The sequence below is a fragment of the Triturus cristatus genome, chromosome 12, assembly GCF_964204655.1.
Source record: "Triturus cristatus chromosome 12, aTriCri1.1, whole genome shotgun sequence".
Classification (NCBI taxonomy): Eukaryota; Metazoa; Chordata; class Amphibia; order Caudata; family Salamandridae; genus Triturus; species Triturus cristatus.
In genome coordinates this window covers 431,534,563-431,557,534 of record NC_140595.1, presented here as the reverse complement: position 1 = coordinate 431,557,534, position 22,972 = coordinate 431,534,563, and the positions used below count along the sequence as shown (strand labels likewise).

Here is a 22,972-nt window from a genome sequence, read left to right as displayed (position 1 = left end):
GTCCAGGAGATGTTCCCTCAACAATGGTGAGACCTGCCTTCATATACTCCTTGACCTCTCTGCAGCCTTTGATACTGTTAACCATTCTTCCTTACTGAATTCACTTAAAGCTCACTTTGACCCTAATGGTCAGGTCCTCAAATGGTTTGCTTCTTTCCTTCAACATAGAGCACAACAAATCAAAATCAAAGACTGCCTCTCCAAACCTACACCTGTCTCCCTTGGTGTCCCCCAGGGCTCTATTCTCTCCCCCTCCCTCTTTAACCTCTTTATGGAACCCCTTACCCTCATTTTGAAACAAGTTGGAATCAATTATCACCTTTATGCCGATGATACCCAACTCTACTATAAGATTAGATCCCACTCAGACATACTTCATCTCAGCAACACCCTGAGTAAGATCAAAGCCTGGTTCTTCTCTAACCATCTCAAACTGAACCCTAAAAAACAGAAATAATTCTCTTCTCTCCAATAAACAACCGTCTCCCCATCCAAAGCTGGATCTCGGACCTCAATGCCCTCAATTGCTCGCTCTCCTTATCCAACTCGGCAAAATCACTTGGTTTCACTCTTGACAAAATACCTTACTCTTAATGACCATATAAACAAGCATTGGCATAGCAAATAGGTCTCGCTTTTGGGACCTTATAAGTGATTAGCCATGCAACACTTGATGTTGTTTAATGAAGGATATTGTGCTGGCTAACAAAGCACTCATAATGTCCCAAAGGCGAGACCTATTGGCTATGCATTGGGGGGGCCTTATAAGTGTTTAGGTAGAGCTATTGACTTTGCCAATGTTTCTAAGCTGTGCTGTAGAGAAGTGAGGCTGCTGTGCAGCATGTTGAGAAGTTGTAATTAAAAAGTGTAAGAAGCACTAAGCGATGCTGCAGTGGTTGAGTGATGCTGTGATGGCCCTGAGTTATGCAGCGGTGGCGTTGAGTGATGCTGTGCTGGCGTTGAGTGATGCTGTGCTGGCCCTGAGTAATGCTGTGGTGGCCCTGAGTGATGCTGTGGTGGTGCTGACTTGCACACCAGATGCATGCCAGATGGCAGGCAGAAAAAGCAAAGACCTTTAAACGAAGCAGCGGTGAAGCGCGTCTTCAAGTATGTAAGAAAATGTTTGCCAAAAATAGACAATTTCCTGTTCTCTGCTGTAATATGTTTAGGGTTTATTGGCTGTAAAGGAAAGAAAACAGAGCTTAGAGTTGTCAAACAACCTGCTGTTGACGGGCAGTGTTTTGTGTTCGGTAAAGGAGGAGGGAAGTGTTTGGATCATAGTTTTAAGTAGGAGTGGAAAAGTGGATTTACTCATGGGGAGTCTCGTTTGTCGGCTTTGGGTGTGCTGACGTTCTAATAATTGCGATATAATGTTGGGAGTTTGGTGGTCGGATTTGGTAAGGGGCTGCAGTGTTTTATTTTATAATTTGGCTATGATGCAGTGATCGTAGTCAGTTGATGGCAGTGTGGAAGGGGAAAAATAGGGTCTCTGTGCCGTTAACTACTTGGGTACATCTGTGGTGCTTCTGAAGTAAAACGAAAGGACGAACTTTTAAAAAGTCAAAAGGTAAGATCAATTTCACTGATTTAAGCACTTTCTTAAGAGCGGCTGAGAACGAAATAGAATGAACGGCAAAGGGTGGAAGGAGACAGACTCGGGATAGAAAGACAGGCAACAGGAGAGTAAGAGGGCTGGAAAAGACAGAGCCGGTATGAACAGGAAAACCAGAAATCGGGGAACTCGGTCAGCAGCATCGATCACCCTAGAGCCACCGAACCCTTGACCGCCCTTACCACCAAAGCTGGACGGCATGTGCCAACACAGCCAAACCAAAGCCATCACTGCCCGGGTCGTGCCTGACTCCTCAGGTGATCCACACCAACCAGGCTCAGTTTGCTCCAACCGAGCAAGTTGCACCCGCCTACTATTGTAGATAGGCCTAGACAGAAGCAAGTATGGATTCCATAGCCAATCGGCACTTTGGAATTTTGTGCGATGTACTAGGATTGGCTAAAGTCATTCCAGTGCTCCATTCCAAGGTAATCTTACTCTGTGGTATTACCGCCCACTTCCAGACGACTCGGAAGTGTTGCAATTGCAGGCAAATGACATGGGTTTGAACAACGGGTGGCGGACATTAGACCAAATGCCTGGACGGTCCGCGTAAGTAGCGGGCAGCTACTTGCATTAATGTAGCTCTCATGGAAAAGCTGTCAAAACATACCGGCCCAATGCAATGTGTCATGTTTCGCTGTGATATATTTAGATTGGCTTTGCTGTAAGGCTGTGTAAAGAAAGCACAGCGTAGAGTTGGCGTGCAGTCTGTGGGAAGGCGGTGTTAGGCAGCGGCGGGTGCCGTGCTTGGAGCATTTTAAGTGGGGATGGGGAAGTGTCTTTTCTTGTGGGTAGTTTCGTTTGGTGGTGTTTGGGATACTGTGTGTATTAATGTCCCAATACGTGCTGCACGATGTGGCCATTCCATCTGGGCTGGATTGAGGTACAGTGTTTTTACCTGAAGTTATGTGCCTTTGAGGTGAAGGACGGCTACGGGCAGTCTGTCGTCTTTGGTATTTTGTATTTGGTTTGTGGAGGCAAGCAGCACTATGCCTTTAACTGGGGGGCAGTATGTGTAAGTGATGGCATATTTGTGAAAGTACTTGTTGAAACGGTCAGCATTCAAGAAACACATCTCGGTTGACTTTCCTGGTGCTTTACTTAAACACCTGCCTATGTCGCAGGTGCCAACCTGAGATGCCTGAAGACATGGGTGTTGCCGCTGAACAGGGAGCAGCGCAGTAAGAGAGCCCATCTGATAACAAGCAAGACGTGCGGCTGCGACCGGGAGTTGTAAAAAAAAAAACTTTAGTGATGCGCGTGAGTAGGAAAAAGTGAAAGTGATCGCGCTGGAAGGGTGCTGCAAGCGATGTGCTTAATGAGGCATGACGGAAAGGCAGATAATGACTGCGCGCATGGCCGCGCGCGTAACCGCAAGCTTGATGCCGGCAAAACCCTGTGGTAGCACTTTGAAAACCCACTTACTAAATGTCTCGCAGAGCAGCGCATGCGCTGGCTCAGGCGAGACCTCAAAACGTGGCAAAGGAGCTCTTTTCACTCTCCGACACCTCAAGAAAATCAAACGCTTCATTTCATTAGATCACTTCAAATGGGTTGTCCAATCTCTAGTTCTCTCCAAACTCAACTACGGTAACACTATCCTCACCGGAACCCCTAAAGTACACCTAGCCCCCCTTAGATCTGTGCTCCACTTGGCGGCCAGGCTCATCACTGACTGTAAACGATTTGACCACATCTCTCCGACCCTCAAAGCCCTCAATTGGCTACCCATTGAAGGAAGATGCCTCTACAAGACTGCATGCATTACGCACAAAGCTCTTCACCAACTAACACCGTTGTACCTTACAGATAAACTCAACAAAGCGGGGTGCTCCCGACCGATGAGAGCACCAATGCTCTCCTCCTCGTCCCTCCTTTGTATCCCGCTCCTTCTCCGGGAACGCCCCGAACATCTGGAACTCCCTCTCTAAGGACATGCGCTGTAACCCCTCCAACTTCAGCTTGAAAAAAGACCTTAAATTTTACCTCCTCAACAAATACTTTGGTCCATAATCTCTCCTTGGACCTTACTCTCTACCTCCCCTTTATTGATGATCCTTTGCTTTCTCCCTTGCCCTCCCCTCGCTCCCCATGTTACACATCCACCCTCTTTACTGCGACCTGTCCCCCATTCTGCCCCCTCCCCTTGTCCTCCTACCATTCCCCCATCACTACCTTTATCTTTTCTCCATCGTTTCTCTCTTCTAGTCCTTAAAATTGTTCTCCTACACTTATATTATTTAGCTGCTCATATCACGTTAATCCACCCAGATTTTTGGCCCCCCTCTTTACTCAATTGTTGAGCTCTACCTGCGTGCTTGTATTACCTTTGTAAAATTGCTCTACCTTATTCCCTCCTCTCATGTAAATTGTTCTTCCCGTCCCTTTTTATTTCTAATCCAATTGTGATGTTGTAATTGACTGTTTATGTTTTAACCTTATTCCCTCCTCTCATGTAAATTTCTTTTCCCTCTCCCTTTTTATTTCTAATTCAATTGTGGTGGGGTTATTGACTGATTATGCTTTACCCTAAGCAATTGTTTTTATTTTTTGTACTGCTTCTGCTCCTGTAAAGCGCTCTGATACCAACGGGTCTAGCCAGCGCTATATAAAACCTTTCAAGTAAATCATCTTTTAGGAGCCATAGGCAAGGAGGTGGAGAGGAGTCACTGAGTGATATTTGAGTTGAGACACAGGCGTGAACTCCAAGTGGGGTAATGGAGGCACCATATGTCCACTAGATTATTTTTGTAGCAGCAAGACATTTGCTTATGCGCTCTATGGGTTCTAAATTTTTGGGTCGAAATCCTATCTAAGTTGCCATCCATAGGTAGATTTAAGCCACCATTTAGGATAATGCCCATATTGTCTGGGAGGTCCGATAATGGTCTGTCAAGATTCCTCCAAAAGTCAGAGGCGTTTTCATTTGCTCCTTAAATGTTCACTATATAAAATTCGAAATCCCTCCTTTTCATCTTGGAGATAAGCTATCTGCCCCCTTGATAATGTGTGTGAGAAATGACGGATAAATCTTATTTTTTCCAGATTAGTGTTACTACCCCAATCTTTTTGTGATGGGCCGGGGAGATGCCAACATCGAAGACCCAAGGACTATCACATTTTGTGGCATGGATAGATTTTAAATGGGTCTCTTGTAGGAGGAAGATATCTCCTTTTAGTTTGTGACAATATTCCTCCACAACTCTTCGCTTGACTGGGGGGTTGAGGCCCTTTGTGTTTAATGAGAGTAAGTTCAGTGCATGGGCCAAACAAGACGTTGGGGGTTTAGGAGAATGGATGGTAGTAATAGGAAAGGCATTAAGCCTATAAGTCCAGGTCGGTGATGAGGTACGATTTTCAGATCATCCCAGATGTCTCTTGGTAGGGTTTGGTAGCTTTGTGAGGAAGAAAGGTTGAGAGTCTTGCTCTGTGTATAATATCGAGAAGGTGTCACAGGTAGCTGAGAGAGTAGGTAAGCCTGCTGGTCAAAGATAAGAGGGACGGGGCAAGTGAGAGGGATAGTGGCGAGAAGAACCAGAGGCATGAGAACTATATGCAAAAACAGAAACATAACAAAACTGACAACCCCCAGCCCTGCCCACCCGCCACCCCAATGTGGATGATGCATTCTCCCATCCATGCTCTAAGTGGGGAGTTTTGGGCCACAAGGAGGCCTAATTCCAAGATTGGACAGGGAGGGGGGGCTACCCAGCCCGGCACTTACTTGCAATTGTTGCGAAACTCTTGAGGAGGGTCAGAGCGAGGGGTATAGTGTGAGGGGGGATATGGGGTAAATAAGGGAGGGTAAGGGGAAAGGTGTATCCTGGTGCAGCGATGGGAGAGGAATAAGAACCACTGGATGTTGTTCCAGATTAATAAAATATAGAGACAAGCGAGTGCCCGTGAATTGCTATTCGGGGGGTAAATCCTCCAGTCGAGGTGACTAGGTTTCAGTTAGGTTTCATGTTGTAGGGTATCCCTCAGACAGTTCCTACCTTTAGGCTAGCACTCAACAGCCAGCAACCATGTGGATCCTGACATACAGTCTATAATAACACGTGGCTGTATATACTGCATGGTGCCATATCAGGTGAAACTTAGTACTACAGTAAGCATATACATAGGTACAGATAACAGGCATGTAACTTCATACATACATATCAGTCTTGCATTTCTTACATAACCAATCAGTTGGCCAAAGGTGCCACGCTTGCTTCGTAGGACCAACTTGAAGGTGCAGGCCCCGAGTGATAGAGTGAGTCATCGCTGACAGGGCCTAAGAAAGAAAAAAGTATAGTGGCAAGGCTTCAAATCAGGATGGTCGAGGGGGGTTGGTCCTGTCAAGATACATGCTGGAAGGACGAAATCCTAGAACGATGCTGGGTCCAGGGCAGCCCCGGATCCCAGTTTAACGGAGACTTGTTTTTTTCTGACACCATTGTTTGCTGTTCAATCCATACAGCATTACCCCACCGTCATTGATCATTAGCTGATATACTTTGATCATTGTACATTGATAATTTGCGTGTGTTCCTCAGTTCACAGCTCACCGCTCAGTGTTCCTTGTAAATGGAGGGTGCTGGTGTGGGTATTAAGGTGAAGATCGCAGATGGAACGGAGGAGTTTAGAAGTTTCTGCAGCTCAATGTTAGTTTTTTTTAGCCATTGTACGTCTCTTTGATTTTTCTCATATGAGCAAGTATGATTTCCATGTGACAGACTCAGTGATTTCAAAATCATGGCTCTGGGTCGGGTGTTGGAAGAAGAGAGGCGTGGCTTGCCCATTGGTACATGGTGGGCTTGTTCTATCTCGAATTCCCTATCGAATGTGATACCCAACGTGCGTGGTAGCCAGGATTCCAGGAATCCACACACGAGTTTGCGCCATCCTCTGCTTTTTCCGGTAATACAAAGATGCACAGATTCCCTCTGCGGTTTTCGATCCCCCAACTCCTTGATATCTTTCATGAGTGATCTGATTTTGTTAACTCTGCTTTTCTCATGAGCTGCGGTGACTTCCAGTGTAACAATTCTTGTTTCTGCTTCTGAGAGCCTCCCTGACATATTCTGAAGTTTCTTCTCAGAGCTCGTGTGACCAGATGCATTGTATCCATATTCCGTTTAGTGTCCTGAGCCAAGTCATGAAATGCGCTGGGATGCTGGAGAATCATTTGTAGGCAGGCCCCCGAGTCTTGCGTTGATTTGACTGGAGATTCCGACAGGGGAGGTTCTACCTTGGACCGCCATCATAGGGTCGTTAGGTGGTATCACTTGCTCAGTCTATAGAGGGGGGTATTTCAGTCCCTTGTAATCTTATTTCTTTCCTTTGTGGATCCGGCTAGCATGTTGATAGCCAGCTGTCTAGTCACACCCCTCCACACTTGATTGCCGGTGAATTGTATGGCGTTTGATGAGCTGGATTAGTGAGCTTGATGAGTCGTGCCCCAGATCTGAGACGGGTAGAACTGTCTCATCATAACTTTGGTAGTTCTGGCATGTCGTGGCGAATTATGGTTTTATCAAAATTGGATAGTGCGCTTGTGAGGTGTGCTGTTAAGGGGTAGTCATGTGGTAGACAGAGCACTGAGCTATCAGGCATAGGCGGCCACCATCTTGTTTTACCTTGCTGAGTAGTAATGGTGGGGGGCACTACCTTGTGAGAGTTATTTACCACCACATGATTGCCAGAGCTCACTGTTGTTGGTTATTCTGGTTATGCTGGCTCTGTTTATTTGGTGCTCACTGCATATGTCGCAAGAAGGATGGACATAGGGTTTGACCTTAATTGAGGTTATTGATCATTGCACTGTGTTAAATTGCTAGGCAGCAGTTGCTGGGTATGGTGGGTTAAGGATAGAGGAAGTCGCCAAGAGGTCACCAGCCGGTATCTGAGAGCAGCATCATTCCCAGCAGCTGCGAGGACCTTTCAGAGTGGCGTGTACCTGTGAGGCCGAAAATAATTTTTTTGCATTGAGTTTTGGCAGCAAGCAGGAAATGCAGATTTATGTCAAATTCAGTTCACCAGGGGAAGCTCAGTGGTGAGCAGTGCTCTCAGAGTGTTAGGTATGAATAGGGAACTTGTTAGAAGCGGAAATCTAATTTGCAGGAATCGCATTCTGGCTCCCTTACGTTGCAGTGCTTCAGTGGTACGTAGGGCTACAGATGTTAACAATCACATTTAGGGCTGCCCGTCCCATTGCACAGAGAGGTGGGGCACAGTGAATTGCGTGGCATTGATCCGGCATCTGTTGTGCTAGCAGACGATACCGCTGGAGGAATTCACTGCGGTCGGTTCAGGGGCGTGGTCAGGGTGGCCAGCCTCAGCTCTGCCCTTGCTGGGTGGTCTAACTCTGCAGTAGGGATCTCCACCCTTGTGGATGGTGAGTATTGTGTTTGATTGCAATTACTTCCACCAGGAAAGGGGGCAGGTTCGCATATATTGGATGGGTGGTGGATACTGCGAGGGTTCAGGATGCATAAGCACTTAGAGTTACGTTTTACTAGTAAGACGGGCATGCACCCAGTTTGCATCCTACTTATGGTTGAGCATCTATAGCACCATTGATCACAGTTGAGTTAACTGGGCCTCCGTAGTGGTCGCATCGGAGGCCGTCATCTTGTCGCCATGTTTCGTTTTCAGGCTTGTGTAGAGGGTATGTTAATCCAGAATAATCTGTCGGTCAGGGGGTGCCTTTGCACTACATCTGTTGATCCTCGGAAGGAGGCACCTCCTGCATTCGTATTTGAGTGAGTTGCAGCACTAGTTATCCACCAGGATTCTGGTACTGCAAGGCAGGGAGCAGAGTGGTCGGATCAAGCGGCCATCTTGCTCAGGCCCAATCCATGCCCCTTTGATGTGTTCACCGATACCAATGACATGACACTGTTAACCAGACTTACTAATGTCTGCTAAAATCACAAAATAATGCCACAGAAGGTGCTGCAATAGCCCCATATTGTTTGCCTTTTATTGCCTCATTATTTAGTCGTTCTTGCAAAACAATTCCATTGGCCCAGCATATAACCCAACAAAAATTTAATTGAGAACAGAATCATTAAAAAGTTGCAATCGACTTCTTTTTTAAGGAGTCTTAAAATTAGAATGCAGGACTGCAATCTTACAAACTTATGTGCAGCTTGTCTGGATCCTCCCAGGCTTACCTCCTGGTTGACACCGAATTCACTAATAAATGACACACTTTGAAAACACTGCTGCACAGCTATGTAGTACAAGATTAGGTTTCATGGTTGTGAAAGTAGGCAAAAAAGATTTAAAAACTGTTAAACAATAATTATTCTGTCACCACCGTCCCCCCACAGCTAACTCTACCACTTTACGAGTCAAGGTCCTATAAGAAGCTCTTACTAAGTTAGTGAGTTGCACAGCAGTACCAAGGCTCTGAGGTGAGAGGCAACAAGCAACACTTGCCACAAACGTGTCCAGCATAGCCACAGGAAGTAGGGTTACACGGGCTGCTTCAGCACTCCTAACATAACCATTCTGGAGTTCGGGAAGAGAATGAGCTATAAAGATGCTTTTAAATTTTGTTTTTATCTTATCACATTTGCTGTGCCTTCAAATACAGATGTCAAATGTCAGGGTATACATTGTGACAACTGCTGCTTACTCTTTTAACACATGGTTTTCGGTCTACTTTTTTTTCCTCTACATACATATTGTGAGAATTTTGTAAAGTGAACTATGAGACAATCTTGACGGTGTACCAGGGTGTGGAAGGAAGGGCTGTAGGATGTCAATGTTTTTTAACACAATAATGACATTTTAATACCTGTAATTGAGCTGTGCAAATATTCCAAAATATATTCGCAATTGGGAAAGCACAAATTATGCACATATGCTTTTTCTGAAATTTGATGGACACATACATTTTAGACACTTTACTTGGTAATACATAAATTAAAAATATTCATTTGAACCTAATTTCCAAACGCTGTTGTTTGTGCACTATATACTTTTGTCAGTAAAATTGCTTATCTGTGTAAATGTAATGGCCATTTCAATGCCAGACGTGCTGTCTATAAATAACTGTGTGCTACCACACCATGTTTTAGTAATATATTTATGACTGTGTGCTCCAAAATGCATCATTGCCTACATACTACACCTTTGCCATTCTCCTGCTGAATGGACGTCTCATTTGCTACATTTGTTCTTTGCATTTTTCAAAATTCCTATGACTTCAGTGATGTAACATTAATTTCAGCACCCTCAGTCTCAAAATGTTTACAGTTCAACTGCAGAATTTTCGAGTCCCAAGTCCAGGTAAACCGCCCTGACAATTCTTCCACACGGCCACTGACATATTTGGATGCTTTCCAAAGCACAGAATGAAAAAAACAGAACAGCAATCAGGATTTAAACTACACTGTTGATCTGTCTTAAATATGCTGATTATTACCTCCGGTTCGACATGGGATGCAGAATTGCTCTCCTCTGATCACTTTACTTACAGCAGGACTTTGGATCAGGCGATGAGGATTAAGGCAATGTGAGGGGGGAGGAGTGTGATGGTGAACATAAGGAATGGGGGAGCGACAGTGACACCAGAGCAATAGAAATGGGAGAGTGTAAGAATTTTTCACTATAAGAGGTGGAGGAATTAAGAAATGAGACAAACAGGAAAAGGGAGATAGAGGTTTAAGTGTTTTAATTGAGTTGTATAGCCTATTAAAAATAACAACAGTGTTATAGATAGGTGCTATAAAAAGGTGCATCGGGCATTGGAGTGAACAGAGACAGCGCGGCTCTACAGAGTGACATCCAGGAAGGGCTTTAAGTGGGATTACAAAATTGGGGGGTCTCATAAAGGGGCGTGGCCAGTGTAATTAAGGGCGTGGCTTAAAACAGGTAAACTAAAAATCTGTGTTTAGCATAGGGTGCTGCCCGACTTGTTTTTTGCTGTTTCTGTCATTGCATCCAGATATATGTTACAAGTAACATCATACCTACAACAAGTCAATACTATTGGCTTAGTCAATAGTTGTTAGTTGCATAAAATAAATAAGCAGTAACTATGGCTTGTATATAATATTGAAAAAGCTTCCACTTAAAGCCCTGGTGACACCACGACAATGTTGCTGCTCCTGAGTTTCAAAAGGAGAAGGGAAATCCAGAGAGAAAATGACGCTTTGAAGAATTTCCCTTCCCCTAAAACGCTCACCTGGCATGACGTCATGGCGTAACTTCGCCACTAGTGAGAAGTGAGCGGTGTACACACCCGCACGATTTGCCTGCTGTCACTGCAGTCCAGAAAAAAACGGACCGCCTGTGCCAGGGCACAAAACAGAACCCGATAGAGCTCCGTTTCGAGCCCCCTTTAAAAACTGCCGGTGCTTAGACCCGGCCCACTTAAAGCCCTGCATCCAGGCCATGAGGTTCATTTACGTGGTGTGTACTCATCTTGTTGCCGTGTGCTACTTTTCTTACAGAAATATGCACCCAATTAAAAAAGCGTTATCTCTAAGTACTTGCGATGTATTCCTATCTTCCATGTGAATGACACTTGAATATCCAGGACTGAGTCGCACGTCATTTATGTCAGAGGTTGTGATTACTCTAAGCTTAGTTGTGGCTCAATCATACATCTGTGGGAGTAAGGCATGCTTACTTATGGGGGGAAAGCTTTTTGTATCACAAACCTTTATTTCCGTGTTTAAGCAAGTTTTAATTCTGTAAATTCATGAGTAAATCCCAGCTAAGCTAAAATTCATACAAAACTACTCACAAGAGCACTTCGTGAATCAGACCCTGAATTATAGGTGTCATTTACATATTCGACAGGTGTACAACACAACCACCTGGAGAAAAACACTGAATTCCCCCACCCCCTTCTTTCCTCAGCCTTGTGAACTAAAAGAGCACGGTTTTCAGTACAAATATTACTTGTTTGTGTGGCCTTGCAAAGTCCGCAGCTGACTTTGCTCTTTGGCGCAACTTCCTATTTATTTGATATTGCAAGGTATGAAAGAAAACTAGATGTGAACTTGGGAAGCGGGAAGAAACGTCGCTGTACACTGCAGTACAGCGAACAGAAGCCAGTGAGCCACTGCTGACGATTCTTGAAAAGCTAATTCCATAATGTTAATGAGGGCAGTAATTGGTTAAGAGCTGAAGCCCAGGCTAGAGTATTATTATGAGACAGTGAACGTGCCACTACCCCTTCACGTTTGCTACTGCTGTTATAGTTTTGACAACTGGGACGTGCCACTCTGCAGCATAGGGATAATTTAAGGAATAATGTCACAAAGTTCTGCTGAAGGGTCGTGTACTAGTACAAACAAAGCAGACGGGTAAACGTGTGCAGTGAGACAATATATCACTGTCCAAACATACATTAAAATGGACGCGCCAGATAGTAACGCTCCAAAAACACTTAGTTTCCCTTTTAAAACGCCAACACTGTGAAACGTATCACAAAAAAGCACACAGCGGATAGGCTAGCAGCCTCCGATTCCACTCCGATTGGATAATGAAGCTGGCCTGCTATAAAATGTCAAGTCTGTGATGTCGGGTATTAACGTACTTCCAGACTCACTTTCCTCAGTACTGTATGAATGGGCGCCGGGCGCCAGTGTCTGGCCGCACTAGCAAGCACCTGATTCAGTTTGGCGCATTCATTGGGAAACCTCGAATCTGGGGTTAACAGGGAGGGGGAGCAGAGGGCGGTCCTGGGTGATCATGAGGGAAGATGACAAGGTTCCTGGGGGCGCAGAAGGAGTGCTGGACGCGATTCCTGCTAAGTGCGTCAGCAGCCAGCAGAGGAGCAGGAGCGTCAGAGCCACACACGGCATCCTCCTCGGAGCCTGCGCGTCATCTCTGCACAGTCTGCAGCAACCGGCGGAAGGCAGTCAGAGGGAATAAATGAAACGGGGCCACACGTTCGGAGCAGGGAGTCCCGATACCTGGGCGAGGGAAGGGCCGGCTGGAGAAGGAAAGAATCCTCTACAGCGTCACGGAGGACAAGACTGAACTGGATCGTGGCACTCTCGACACCGGGGACAGATGGCATACATCCGACAGCAGCGAGTACCAGTCAGACATTGGGCAGGACAGAATGGCCTGTGAACCACGCTACTTAATACTCATCAAAGGGGCGAGAACACTTCAGCACCAAGGAGAGAAGAAGGACTCGGTACGAGGAGCGGGCGGCATGAAAGCCGGATAGTCGGCATCTATTTCCAAGAAGGTAGTACCCAACTTCACTAGAGGCAGCAACTGAGTCAAATGAGCAGAACAAGGAAGAGCGAGACTGGGGGAAGACACCCGCAGCCGGCGAGTGTAGGCATGCAGCAGCAACAGAGGAGCGGGCACTCGCAGGAATTGAGTGGCAGCGAGTAGGCATGCAGCAGCAACAGAGTGGCAAGAAAGCTGACACGCAGCAACAATAGAGAGACACGCACCCGCAATAGGAGAGTGGCGGGGAGACTGGCACTCTCTCATCGGCAATAGCGAGGCAGGGACCCTCAACAGGAGAGGGGCTGCGAGTAGACATGCAGCAGCAACAGAGAAGCGGGCACCCGTAACAGGGGACTGGCAGCGGCAATAGAGAGACAGGCGCCCGCAGCAGGAGAGTGACAAGAAGTCTGTCATGCAGTAGAAATAGGGGGTCAGACACCCAGTAGTAGGAAAGTGACATTGAGCGCACACGAATGAGACAGCGCGGCAACGACACGTCAGCAGCAAAACGAGTTGCGGGGAGTAAGACAGCAGCACTAAGAATTGTGCACTGGTGCAGACAGCGGGGAAAAAGTGACGGTAGCACGAGAAACTGGGTGACAGACACGTAGAAACGAGTTGCAGTGCGTCACATATGCAGCACCACTAGGGAATGATACTGGGCCATGGCACATGAATCACTAGAGATAGGATGGGAGAGGGGGGGAATTATCTAGTAGCTCTCTAGGAACACGGGAGATGAAGTTAGGTGACAAGCAAACACCGGGTTGTAGGCACAGCAGCTGACGCTGCCCTTGGAAGACTGTGACAAGGAGAGACGGGTCGAATTTGGGAAACCCGGAAACTAACATCAGGGTGCCGAGGATCTGCCACAAGTAACAGAGAGGGCACCTAGGACTTGAAATCCCTTAGAAGCAAGGTCTAGCCCCAGTAAGGACAGCAAAGCCTTGCACGTCTAAATAGAGCACCAGCAACAGCCCTTCATAGGGCCTCCCCTGCATGGAAAAGGCAGCAGCCATGCCGCCGCCTCCTAGACTCTACCTGCCTCGGAACTTCAGCTGCACCGCCTGCCTGTACGGCAGCCTGGGCGATCCCTGCAAGGGCGCAGATGAGCGGGACGAGGAGCGCGGATGCCGGATTCTGCCCCCGCCCCAGCCAGAGGAGCCAGACCTGGAAGATGAGTCCCCGCCAGACATCAACGCGGAGCCCACCCCAGACAAGCCCAGCCGCGGCCGGGAGCCCACCCTGGCCCCGCAAAGCCCCGGCGCCCGCCGTAGGGCCAAGTCGCTGCCCACGCCGGGCGAGAGGAGGCTGCAGCTGGAGATCGCGGCGGCGCAGAGCCCGTCGCGCCGCAAGAAGGTGCGCTTCGCCGACTCGCTGGGCCTGGAGCTGATCGCCGTGCGCCACTTCTCCGACGCGGACGCCCCGCGCGTGCCGGCGCACGTTCTGATAGGCCTGCGGAAGACGCCGCGGCCGCCGGCGCTGGGGGAGCTGAGCGTCCTGCTGCAGGCCCCGGTCCAGTCAGTGCTGCTCGAGCCGCTCTTCCCGCCCAACCCCGGCGCCGACCCCGGCTTCCTGGAGCGCGTGAGGCAGCAGCACCTGTGCCTGGAGAGCCTGCGCACCGACCAGTTCAGCGTCAGCGGCCAGGTGCGGGTCATCAACGAGTCCTTCGAGAAAACGGTGACCGTGCGCTACAGTCTGGACCGCTGGGCCACCTCGGCTGACTGCGCCGCCTCCTACCTTCCCGGCTCCAGCGACCTTCACACCGACCGCTTCAGCTTCAAGCTGGTGACGCCCTCGCTGCTCGAGAAGGGCGGCCTGCTCGAGTTCGCCATCCGCTACTGCGTGTGCGGGGCCGAGTACTGGGACAACAACGAGGGCCACAACTACAAAGTGCGCAGCCACCGCCTGCGGTTGTCCCCGCCCCGGGACTGCGACAGCGCCTGGATACACTTCATATAGCACCACCGAGGCCCATTAGGAAAGCGCCTGGAAACACTCCACGTGGCCTCTGGACCATCCCGAGGACACTTGTAGCCCTCTGAGAAGAGCACAGGAATACTCTTAGGAGAACGTGTGGGCGCCCCGAGGCCCGCAGTGAAAGGCGACTGGATACAGTTCATATTCTGTTGGACCTCACTTCATGTAGGCCTTGAAGAGCTTGGAGAACAGCGCCTGGGTAAATAATGTTGGCCCGTCGGAAGTTCGTAGCTCTTGGGTGCACTTCCTATATGGGCTGTCATATATGCCTCAGAGAGCCGCACCTGGATGCACTTCATGTATGTCCATTCTGAGATCATCAGGGAACAGTTTCTGGATGCTTCAGACAAGGCACCCTCTGGGACTCCCAGGCACTTGTAACAGGAAAGTTGTTTGGCCTCATAAGACAACACTTCGATGCACTTTATCAAAGGCCACCCAGAGATAAGGTTCAGCATGTTCTTTATATGTAACCTGTCTGAAGCTTAGAGAACAGTGCCTAGATGTATTTATATAGTACCATGTACTAGGGTTTATCGTCTTTGTAATAATAATAATATTCAGATTTTTATAGCGCGGTTAATCACCAGTGAGGGTTTCTAGGAGCTGTTCCTAGGTATGAGTAGATTAAGTGATATGCCCAGAATCACAGGATGTTGAGTCGACACAGTCTCGAACCTGGCTCCTCAGCTCCAAGGTCGGCAGCTCTGGCCGTTAGGCCACATTCGCTTCTCTCCCAGGGTGGGCCGCACCATGGTGGCACCTAGATACTCTTCATACAGCACCTGTCTGAGTTACTTCATGCCATGTGCCCTACACAGAACAACACCTAACTATACTTCATATATTGCCTGTTGGTATCTTGATCAAAGCAGCGCCTTCATATATCTCATAGTGCAATGTAGAATATTGGTGTTTGTACCCACTCTCATACTCTAGGCTACACATTCTAGTTCTCTAGCACTTTAATGTAGTCGGTGAGTTGTACTGTTGCTTCACTAACACACCAGAAGATTGAAAAAAATGTCCAAACAGAAATATGTGGTCCCTGATAATTTAGAGCAAGTTAAATACAGTTGGATCATTTATTCTAGACGTTATGGTAGACACAACCAAAGATTAAGACTACTTATATTAATAATAGGCAATTGAATAAACTGCAATGCCTCATAGAAAATAGACCAAGTAATTGATGGTTTAGGACAGACTAATTCATGTAAAACTTCACTCAGGCTCAGCCCAAGAACACAGTCGCTCTAATTCATACACTGGCTTTCGGATTATGTTCTGTCACCCAAGCAGACTTCGATGTACCCGAAGTTTAAAGAGTTCAGTTCTTGGAACAATGAGCCAGGCTGATGCAAATAACCACACATTCACTTCAGACAATCCTGGCCTTAGAAAAAATAGGATTTCCCAAGTAAAATGGTTACTGCTAACTGATAGTGGTAAAAAAACGTAAGCTCTCTCTGGCTGTTGTGGCTACTCCACTTCTTACAGTACTGGCCTGATGGTGTTGATCCGCCCCACTTTAGACCTGCATCTTATCACAGAGCCAATTCCACCCACCATGAACCCATGTCACTTGATAGAGCGCTAGTGAAACCATTCCAGTTAAGAGAAGGGGCTGCCATTGATATCTCTTGCATTTTGCCTTCAGCATTAAAGGCACCAACATTCTGTTTTAAGGTGGCCTTGGCTTCCATTAATGTCTGAGTTTCATTGGAACCTCCTTAAATATGTCCGATTCAATATTCTCTTTGGTAAGTCGTGCAAATGGGGGAGACCTAGAAAGAAAACCCAAAGTATAATGTTTTTTAAAGAACTGACCCATTCTTTAGTGTCATTTTTACAAAAACGCAATGCATTTTCCTCAGTGATTTTGTTTTCTTTCTCTTCAGAGATTCAGAACTATGCTTCACAGCGTTTCACTGATCTCCCCCATAAGGATTCCAAGTGCATTGGTTATTCATATTTCACAAACTTTTTAGAGTATTCCACTGGACGGTTCAAAAGGACTATTTTAAAATAAATAATGCATTCTCCCCAAGCAACCCTTTAGTACTGAGAACAGGTTTTCAAAATATTTGTCCCCTCAAAGAACACAAACAGTATCTTCTCAGTACTTCAAAATTCAGTCTCCGTGGTTGGGGTAGTTGCTACAGGATTTTGAAATGCTGTCTGGATGTTTTGATTTCTTGCTGCAATTTCCCTTTGCTTTGTCCCCAATGATTCATGTCTTTCCATGGATGTTAATTGCGCTCTTCTCAAAGATTCATTATTCAATGTCCCAGTGGACACTCATGATGCTTTCCGGATCATCAACGAGCGTGTGGCTGTGTTCTTCTGAAGAAAAACAGTTTTGTGAGAAATTTGTAACAATATTATGTCGTTGAAGGGCTGTTTTGGGTTCGATGGTTGCACTTTTTAAAGACAGCTTAACTGAAAGGGTCAAGTTTTTAGGTGACATAACTAGTGCTCCTCCTGTAGTTTTAGATGAAGCAGAGCCCAGATCCCACTAGCCCTAAAGTGCTGTAACTGATGTCTTTACCTCTCTGACAGGCTCACCTTCCCAGCACCATTACTGAGTAACTTTGCATTAATGAAGCTGTTCTTTGGTACGTTGCTGCTAGTCCGCACACCTATTGGTGAATCAATAGGAACATTGTATCATTTCACTAGTTGCTATTTTTGTACAGAAAGTTGATTCTTTGTCGAAAAAAGGTTAATATATTTTTAAAACCTTCTGTATCTTAATGTTAGAAAAAGTGGGTCTATAACATATGAACATTTGCAAAGTGCAAATACCAAATAGCTTATTGTTATGGCTCCTGAACCGCAGGCTGTTGGTATTTCACCAGAAAATGATATATTGTTTTCTGTAAATGTTGCTCACTTATGCCACAAGTGTATACATTTCCAAGTCAGTGTTTTTTGTTTGTTTTCGTGGTTGCAAGAATGTTCTGTGTGTTCGATTCAAGTGTTTCTAAGCTAGGCTGTTCTATGTGTAGTTGCTAAGCCTCACTCAAATTGTAGATTAGTTCGAGGTTTCACCCCAACTTTAAGCCAATAAGCTGCTAATGAATAGGAAACGTGTTGTAGATATGCTAAAACAATATCGAGCAGAAAGGGAGTGCAATACCCTAGTTCTGTCAAAATGGTGTCAAAGTGAATGGTTGTCTGGGATTTGTGTATGTATTAGTATGTGTATTCGTCGCTCGTCTTTCAGGGGCTCTGATCAGTTGGGCTACAACACAGCAAAGGAGTTAGATGTTGATTGGTGCCGTGCTTACCTGGTATTTGTGAAAACGGTGCTTGACAAGTTCCTTTCAGTGTGCTTCCTGTCCAGTGTTTCACCACTGCTGCAGAGGATACACACAGTACTGCAAAAATAGTCATCTTGGTGAGATCTTAGTGGTGTTCCAATGATGAATCGAAACCCCTTGCTTGATTCTGCATCATGTGATCCTGTTTTGTTTAAGGACCACCAAGTACACATGGAATTCACTGTCAAATACATCGACTTTATTTTTAAATAAAGTGTCTGCTTGGCCCATTTTGATGCAACCTCAACAAGAAATTGCAGGCTCTCAGAATGTTAACTTTATTATATGCAGCATCAAAGCTCCTATAAGTATTAAGGTTGATTTCGTACCCTTTTATTTTATACAAGTGTATATCTGCGATATAATGCTCCAATACTTATGTTAGACCGAGAAGCTGTTTTCCTGCATCTGTGGTTGTGGCTATCCCAGGGTTTTAGATCGTTGTAACTCTTTACACTGACGAGTGCGCACATTATTGTTAACCTGTATTTCCTGCACTATATTCCGGCCTACGAAGGCCCAAGACTGAATACCACTATGAGTAGGTGGCGAGGCGCTACATGGAGCTCAATCTTTGGAATGATACTACATATGAATTTTATTCACATATATTTCTGACACACGTGCACACCTTTACTTCTGTGCCATTTGCTATTAAGACAAATCAGAACATTTGCTTAAGGTCATATTTCACTATTTTTATCTCGTTTCTAGAGACAAATGAAACCTGTGCTGTATTGGTCTCAGAATCACGTGCATATTACAGGGTGTAGGTAGCACTACTGGGAAATGCTTCTGTAATCCATCACTGATTAATAATCCATCTGTACATGAAAAAAAAATCTACAGTTCATGTCAAGCATATGGGAGATTTGCTGTTTTATCTTGTTTTTAAAATGGTAAAATAAGGTTGATCTTACACCTGTGTTTTTTAACTGACACTAATTTTTTAACTAACACCAATTCTTTGTGCTTCCTAGCTGAATAAAACGTGAATCTCAGGGGCTACTTTGTTAATTACCCCCTGGCACCCTTCAGTCACCTTTGCCAGGCCATAAGTTAGTCACACCCACCAGTGCATGTATCTGAACCCATTGACCTCAATCTGGACTCTGCCACGGTTTTTCTCTTCTGAATGCCAGATATGAGAGCATCCTATTTCCCCTTTCTGATGTGCGTTAGAGAGATTTGCTCGAGGAACACACCAATGGATGGCTAGACATATATGCATGCATTTTTTTGATGGTGTATCTGGGCTAGAGTGTACATTTCCGTTGTTTGGGATAAAATCCAATTGATGCAAATAGATCCGGTTAATGTTTGTATTTTTTATTCTTATTAGTAGCTGCAAACGAAAAAAGGATGGCACAGCCAACACGTGTTTCGCCCCCTAATTGGCCATCAGGCCTGGGGCTTCCTCAGGGCAGGTATTCAAGTAAATTGGTATTTTTGAGCGGGGGTTTGTAAACCCGAAGATTTCTCTGGTCTCTGCTAATGCCAGGTGCTGCTGGTGTCCGTGTTGTACCACCACAACACGGACACCAGCAGCACCTGGCATTAGCCGAGACCAGAGAAATCTTCGGGTTTACAAACCCCCGCTCAAAAATACCAATTTACTTGAATACCTGCCCTGAGGAAGCCCCAGGCCTGATGGCCAATTAGGGGGCGAAACACGTGTTGGCTGTGCCATCCTTTTTTCGTTTGCAGCTACTAATAAGAATAAAAAATACAAACATTAACCGGATCTATTTGCATCAATTGGATTTTATCCCAAACAACGGAAATTTACACTCTAGCCCAGATACACCATCAAAAAACTCGTTTCAATTTAGGGGGAAAGGGGCATCTCCCCCTGTCTTTGGGCAAGAACCAGTACACGAAGGCTATTCGCTTATTAAATGATGAGTAAGGGATGAGGATCTCTTTTCCCCTCGCATACATACAACATATATGCATGCATGCCTAGTACACACTGCAGATTTTTGCTCGAATCACAGATGATCAGTGGTACCGACATATTCCTAGACATTTTCATGAAATCTCTGACCACCACCTCATGACCTCGCATCAATCTGGATTCTTTTTGTGTATGTGATCGATTTCTGCATAAACAGTATCCGAGCAATGTCATTCATATGTTGTCTCCTACATCCGTATTGCATAGTTAATTTTTTTTCTTTCATAGAGTTGATGTATGAGCACTGATTTTTTTTTCTCTGACTCTACCACAATGTATGTAGAATTCTTAGCCAACACATACTTTGTCCTAAGGCTTATGTGTGTAGACCACATCACACTGTCAGGTACAGGCCGCCGCCCTGGTGTTTCCTGGCAATGCAACTCTCTTGGGGCGATTTGTAGGTGTAATACTTGTGGTTACTGGATAAAACAAGTAGAGTCAATGAAACACTGTACCGGAGGAAGATGATTTTTGGAATTGCATGTTAATTATATGAAGAACATCTTAAGTCCATAGTTGCTAACAGCTGAAGAGTAAAATGAATTGATAAATGATAGACTTGATGGTTTAATAGTGTGGAGCCTTATGGCGAAGTGTGTGTTGGTTAAAATTGAATGAATACTATGGAGGATTTCAGAAAAATAAATGCTCATCCATCAACACTGTGAAAGAAAATAAGACTTATACAGTTCAGATGGACAGTGGAGCATATGAATACAATTATTGAAGGAGTTTAAGTACTTGTACTATTTGTGGTGTGCAACCTGTTTTGTGAAGAATCTGTTTGTTTACCTGGTGAACTCATGGGCAACGTTTGGTAACAGATTTCCGTACCACAAGTAGCACTCGTTGGATTGGAATTGGGTCTTGTTTCACTTTTAATATACGTTAGGATGTGCGCTCATCTTTTACCTTTTGTCATCTTTTTGGATTAGTATCCAGAAGTGTGACCGCTTTTAACTTCTGCTTCAGTTGATATGTGCACTTTAGCGAGTAAGATTATAACCATTACATATTACTAGAAAACATTTTACTTTTAAACGCAACTGCAGCAGAATGTTCACAAAGCCGATGTCTTCTACTTCTAGATAGAGTGAGACAGTACAATGTTGCTCCTTCACTTTCTTGATAATTTGCACTTAATATTAGGATTTTAGAACTGGGCGGGAATGTGTACCCAAAATTGTCTCAGGGCAGACTTTTGTTTCTAAAAAAAGAGCTATTTTTGTCAATCTTGATTTTTCACACACATTCCAAAATGGAACTTTATAAGAAATTCTGGGCACGTGTTCTATTGAAGTCATACCTCTGTAGCTTATGTTTACGAAAGTAAACACATATATTTTACACATCATATTACTCCTACCTACTCTTCTTAAACGTGTTCCAAACCAAGCATATGAGCTGAGATTTAAAATTCTGCTCCCCAGAGGAGCCATTTCATACTGCAACTTGGTAGACAATTATTATTTCTAGCTTCTTTTGGTCAGTTTTCAATCCGGAGGCAGTATTTCTAGCACAAACCCCTTCACAAACATTTTACTTGACCTTAACTAGTGCATCAAAGTTGGCTCCATTTTATAATCACCGCTCTACTGCTGATACTGTCTTCTATTCCTAGTCACAGACTGGTTAGCTATCTGAAAAATCAATGGAAAAAATGGAGGCTAAATAAGGAACAAGAAAGATACAGCAAAGAGTAACTATTGAAAGTAAAGTCTTTCTTTCCAGTGAGCTGATCCCACCGACATTATTGTTAGTGTGTAACTTTAAATAAATAATTCCTCCTATTTATCACTCAGTGCTGTTTACTCTTATGATTATGAAAACTATCCGGGACTGCATCAGTGGCAAATGATTTGAGTATGTATCCAATGCATTGATGTTTGCATTAAAACAATTTGTCCATCAAATGCAACTGTTTCATGGGGCACCAGAAAGTAACAAGCATTTACAATGCAATAGGTCTCGCATTTACATGAGTTTGAGCTATTGGCATTGTAAATGGTAATGCCTTTGATTTATGTTTTAAAAACCAAAACATAAATAAAAGGCATTGTCATTTACAATGCCAATAGCTCAAACTTGCGTAAATGTGAGATCTATTGCATAGCAAATGATTGTTTTGCTCGCTCTTCAGGCCTGAGGGGGCTCCCAGCCCTGGAGAGCCAGCCTGCTGGGTATGCCTCAATCACACCCCCAGATCTACATCGTGGGCCTTACCATCTGAACCTTGATGCTCATCTGACTTGTGGCAATAAGACTTTTTTGCACAAACTTTATAGACGATCAATGACGCAACTTGCTTCCCATGTTGACTTCATTCACAATTTCATGCAAATTTCAACATGGCACCTGCTATGAACCTCTCCAAAATCTATTCAGCGCGTGTTCGAGCTTTCCAATTCTGCAATGTGCAACTTCCTTTCAAGGCAGACATTGCATTTCCAGACACTTCGGAAGGAAGCAACTGCCTGATATTTACACATTGATTTCAATAAAGTGTAGATCTCCTGGTTCGCGTAATTAATGGGAAACACATTAAAAATCACCCAAGAAAATAAACACAAAAAAGCAGATGCTGTCAGAACAAACCAGTACAAATAAAGCATAACTTTACCTACCTAAAAGCTATGCTCCATTGTTTTTATACACTTCTTTGTTATGATGCAAGCCCAGCACTGTAAAATGCGTCTAAAAAAGACTGCTGCAAGCCTCACTTGTGCTAGATTGTTCTGACAGCACTTCCTTGTGTGCTGTTTTTTGCGCTGTCTTATCCTACCAGGACAGCGGGCTGTGGAGGCTGTTTTCAGGCCGTGCTCGGCTGTCCATTCCAGCTTTGAAATCAACTGACAGCCAGGCACAAGCCGCCCCCATCCCAGACAAGGGATTCTT

General features: G+C 45.2%; 1 protein-coding gene across 1 annotated transcript; it reads left to right on the top strand.

The window, feature by feature from the left end:
* The first annotated feature begins 12,322 nt into the window (after positions 1 to 12,322).
* Positions 12,323 to 18,362, top strand: PPP1R3E (protein phosphatase 1 regulatory subunit 3E). The gene has a single exon (XM_085637611.1). It carries the CDS (start codon positions 13,811 to 13,813, stop codon positions 14,771 to 14,773), a length of 963 nt encoding a protein of 320 aa, XP_085493737.1. The 5' UTR covers positions 12,323 to 13,810; the 3' UTR covers positions 14,774 to 18,362.
* The last annotated feature ends 4,610 nt before the right edge of the window (positions 18,363 to 22,972 follow it).

Coding starts and splice junctions, on each gene's coding strand:
- PPP1R3E (XM_085637611.1), top strand. CDS start 13,811: ATGGAAAAGGCAGCAGCCATGCCGCCGCCTCCTAGACTCTACCTGCCT.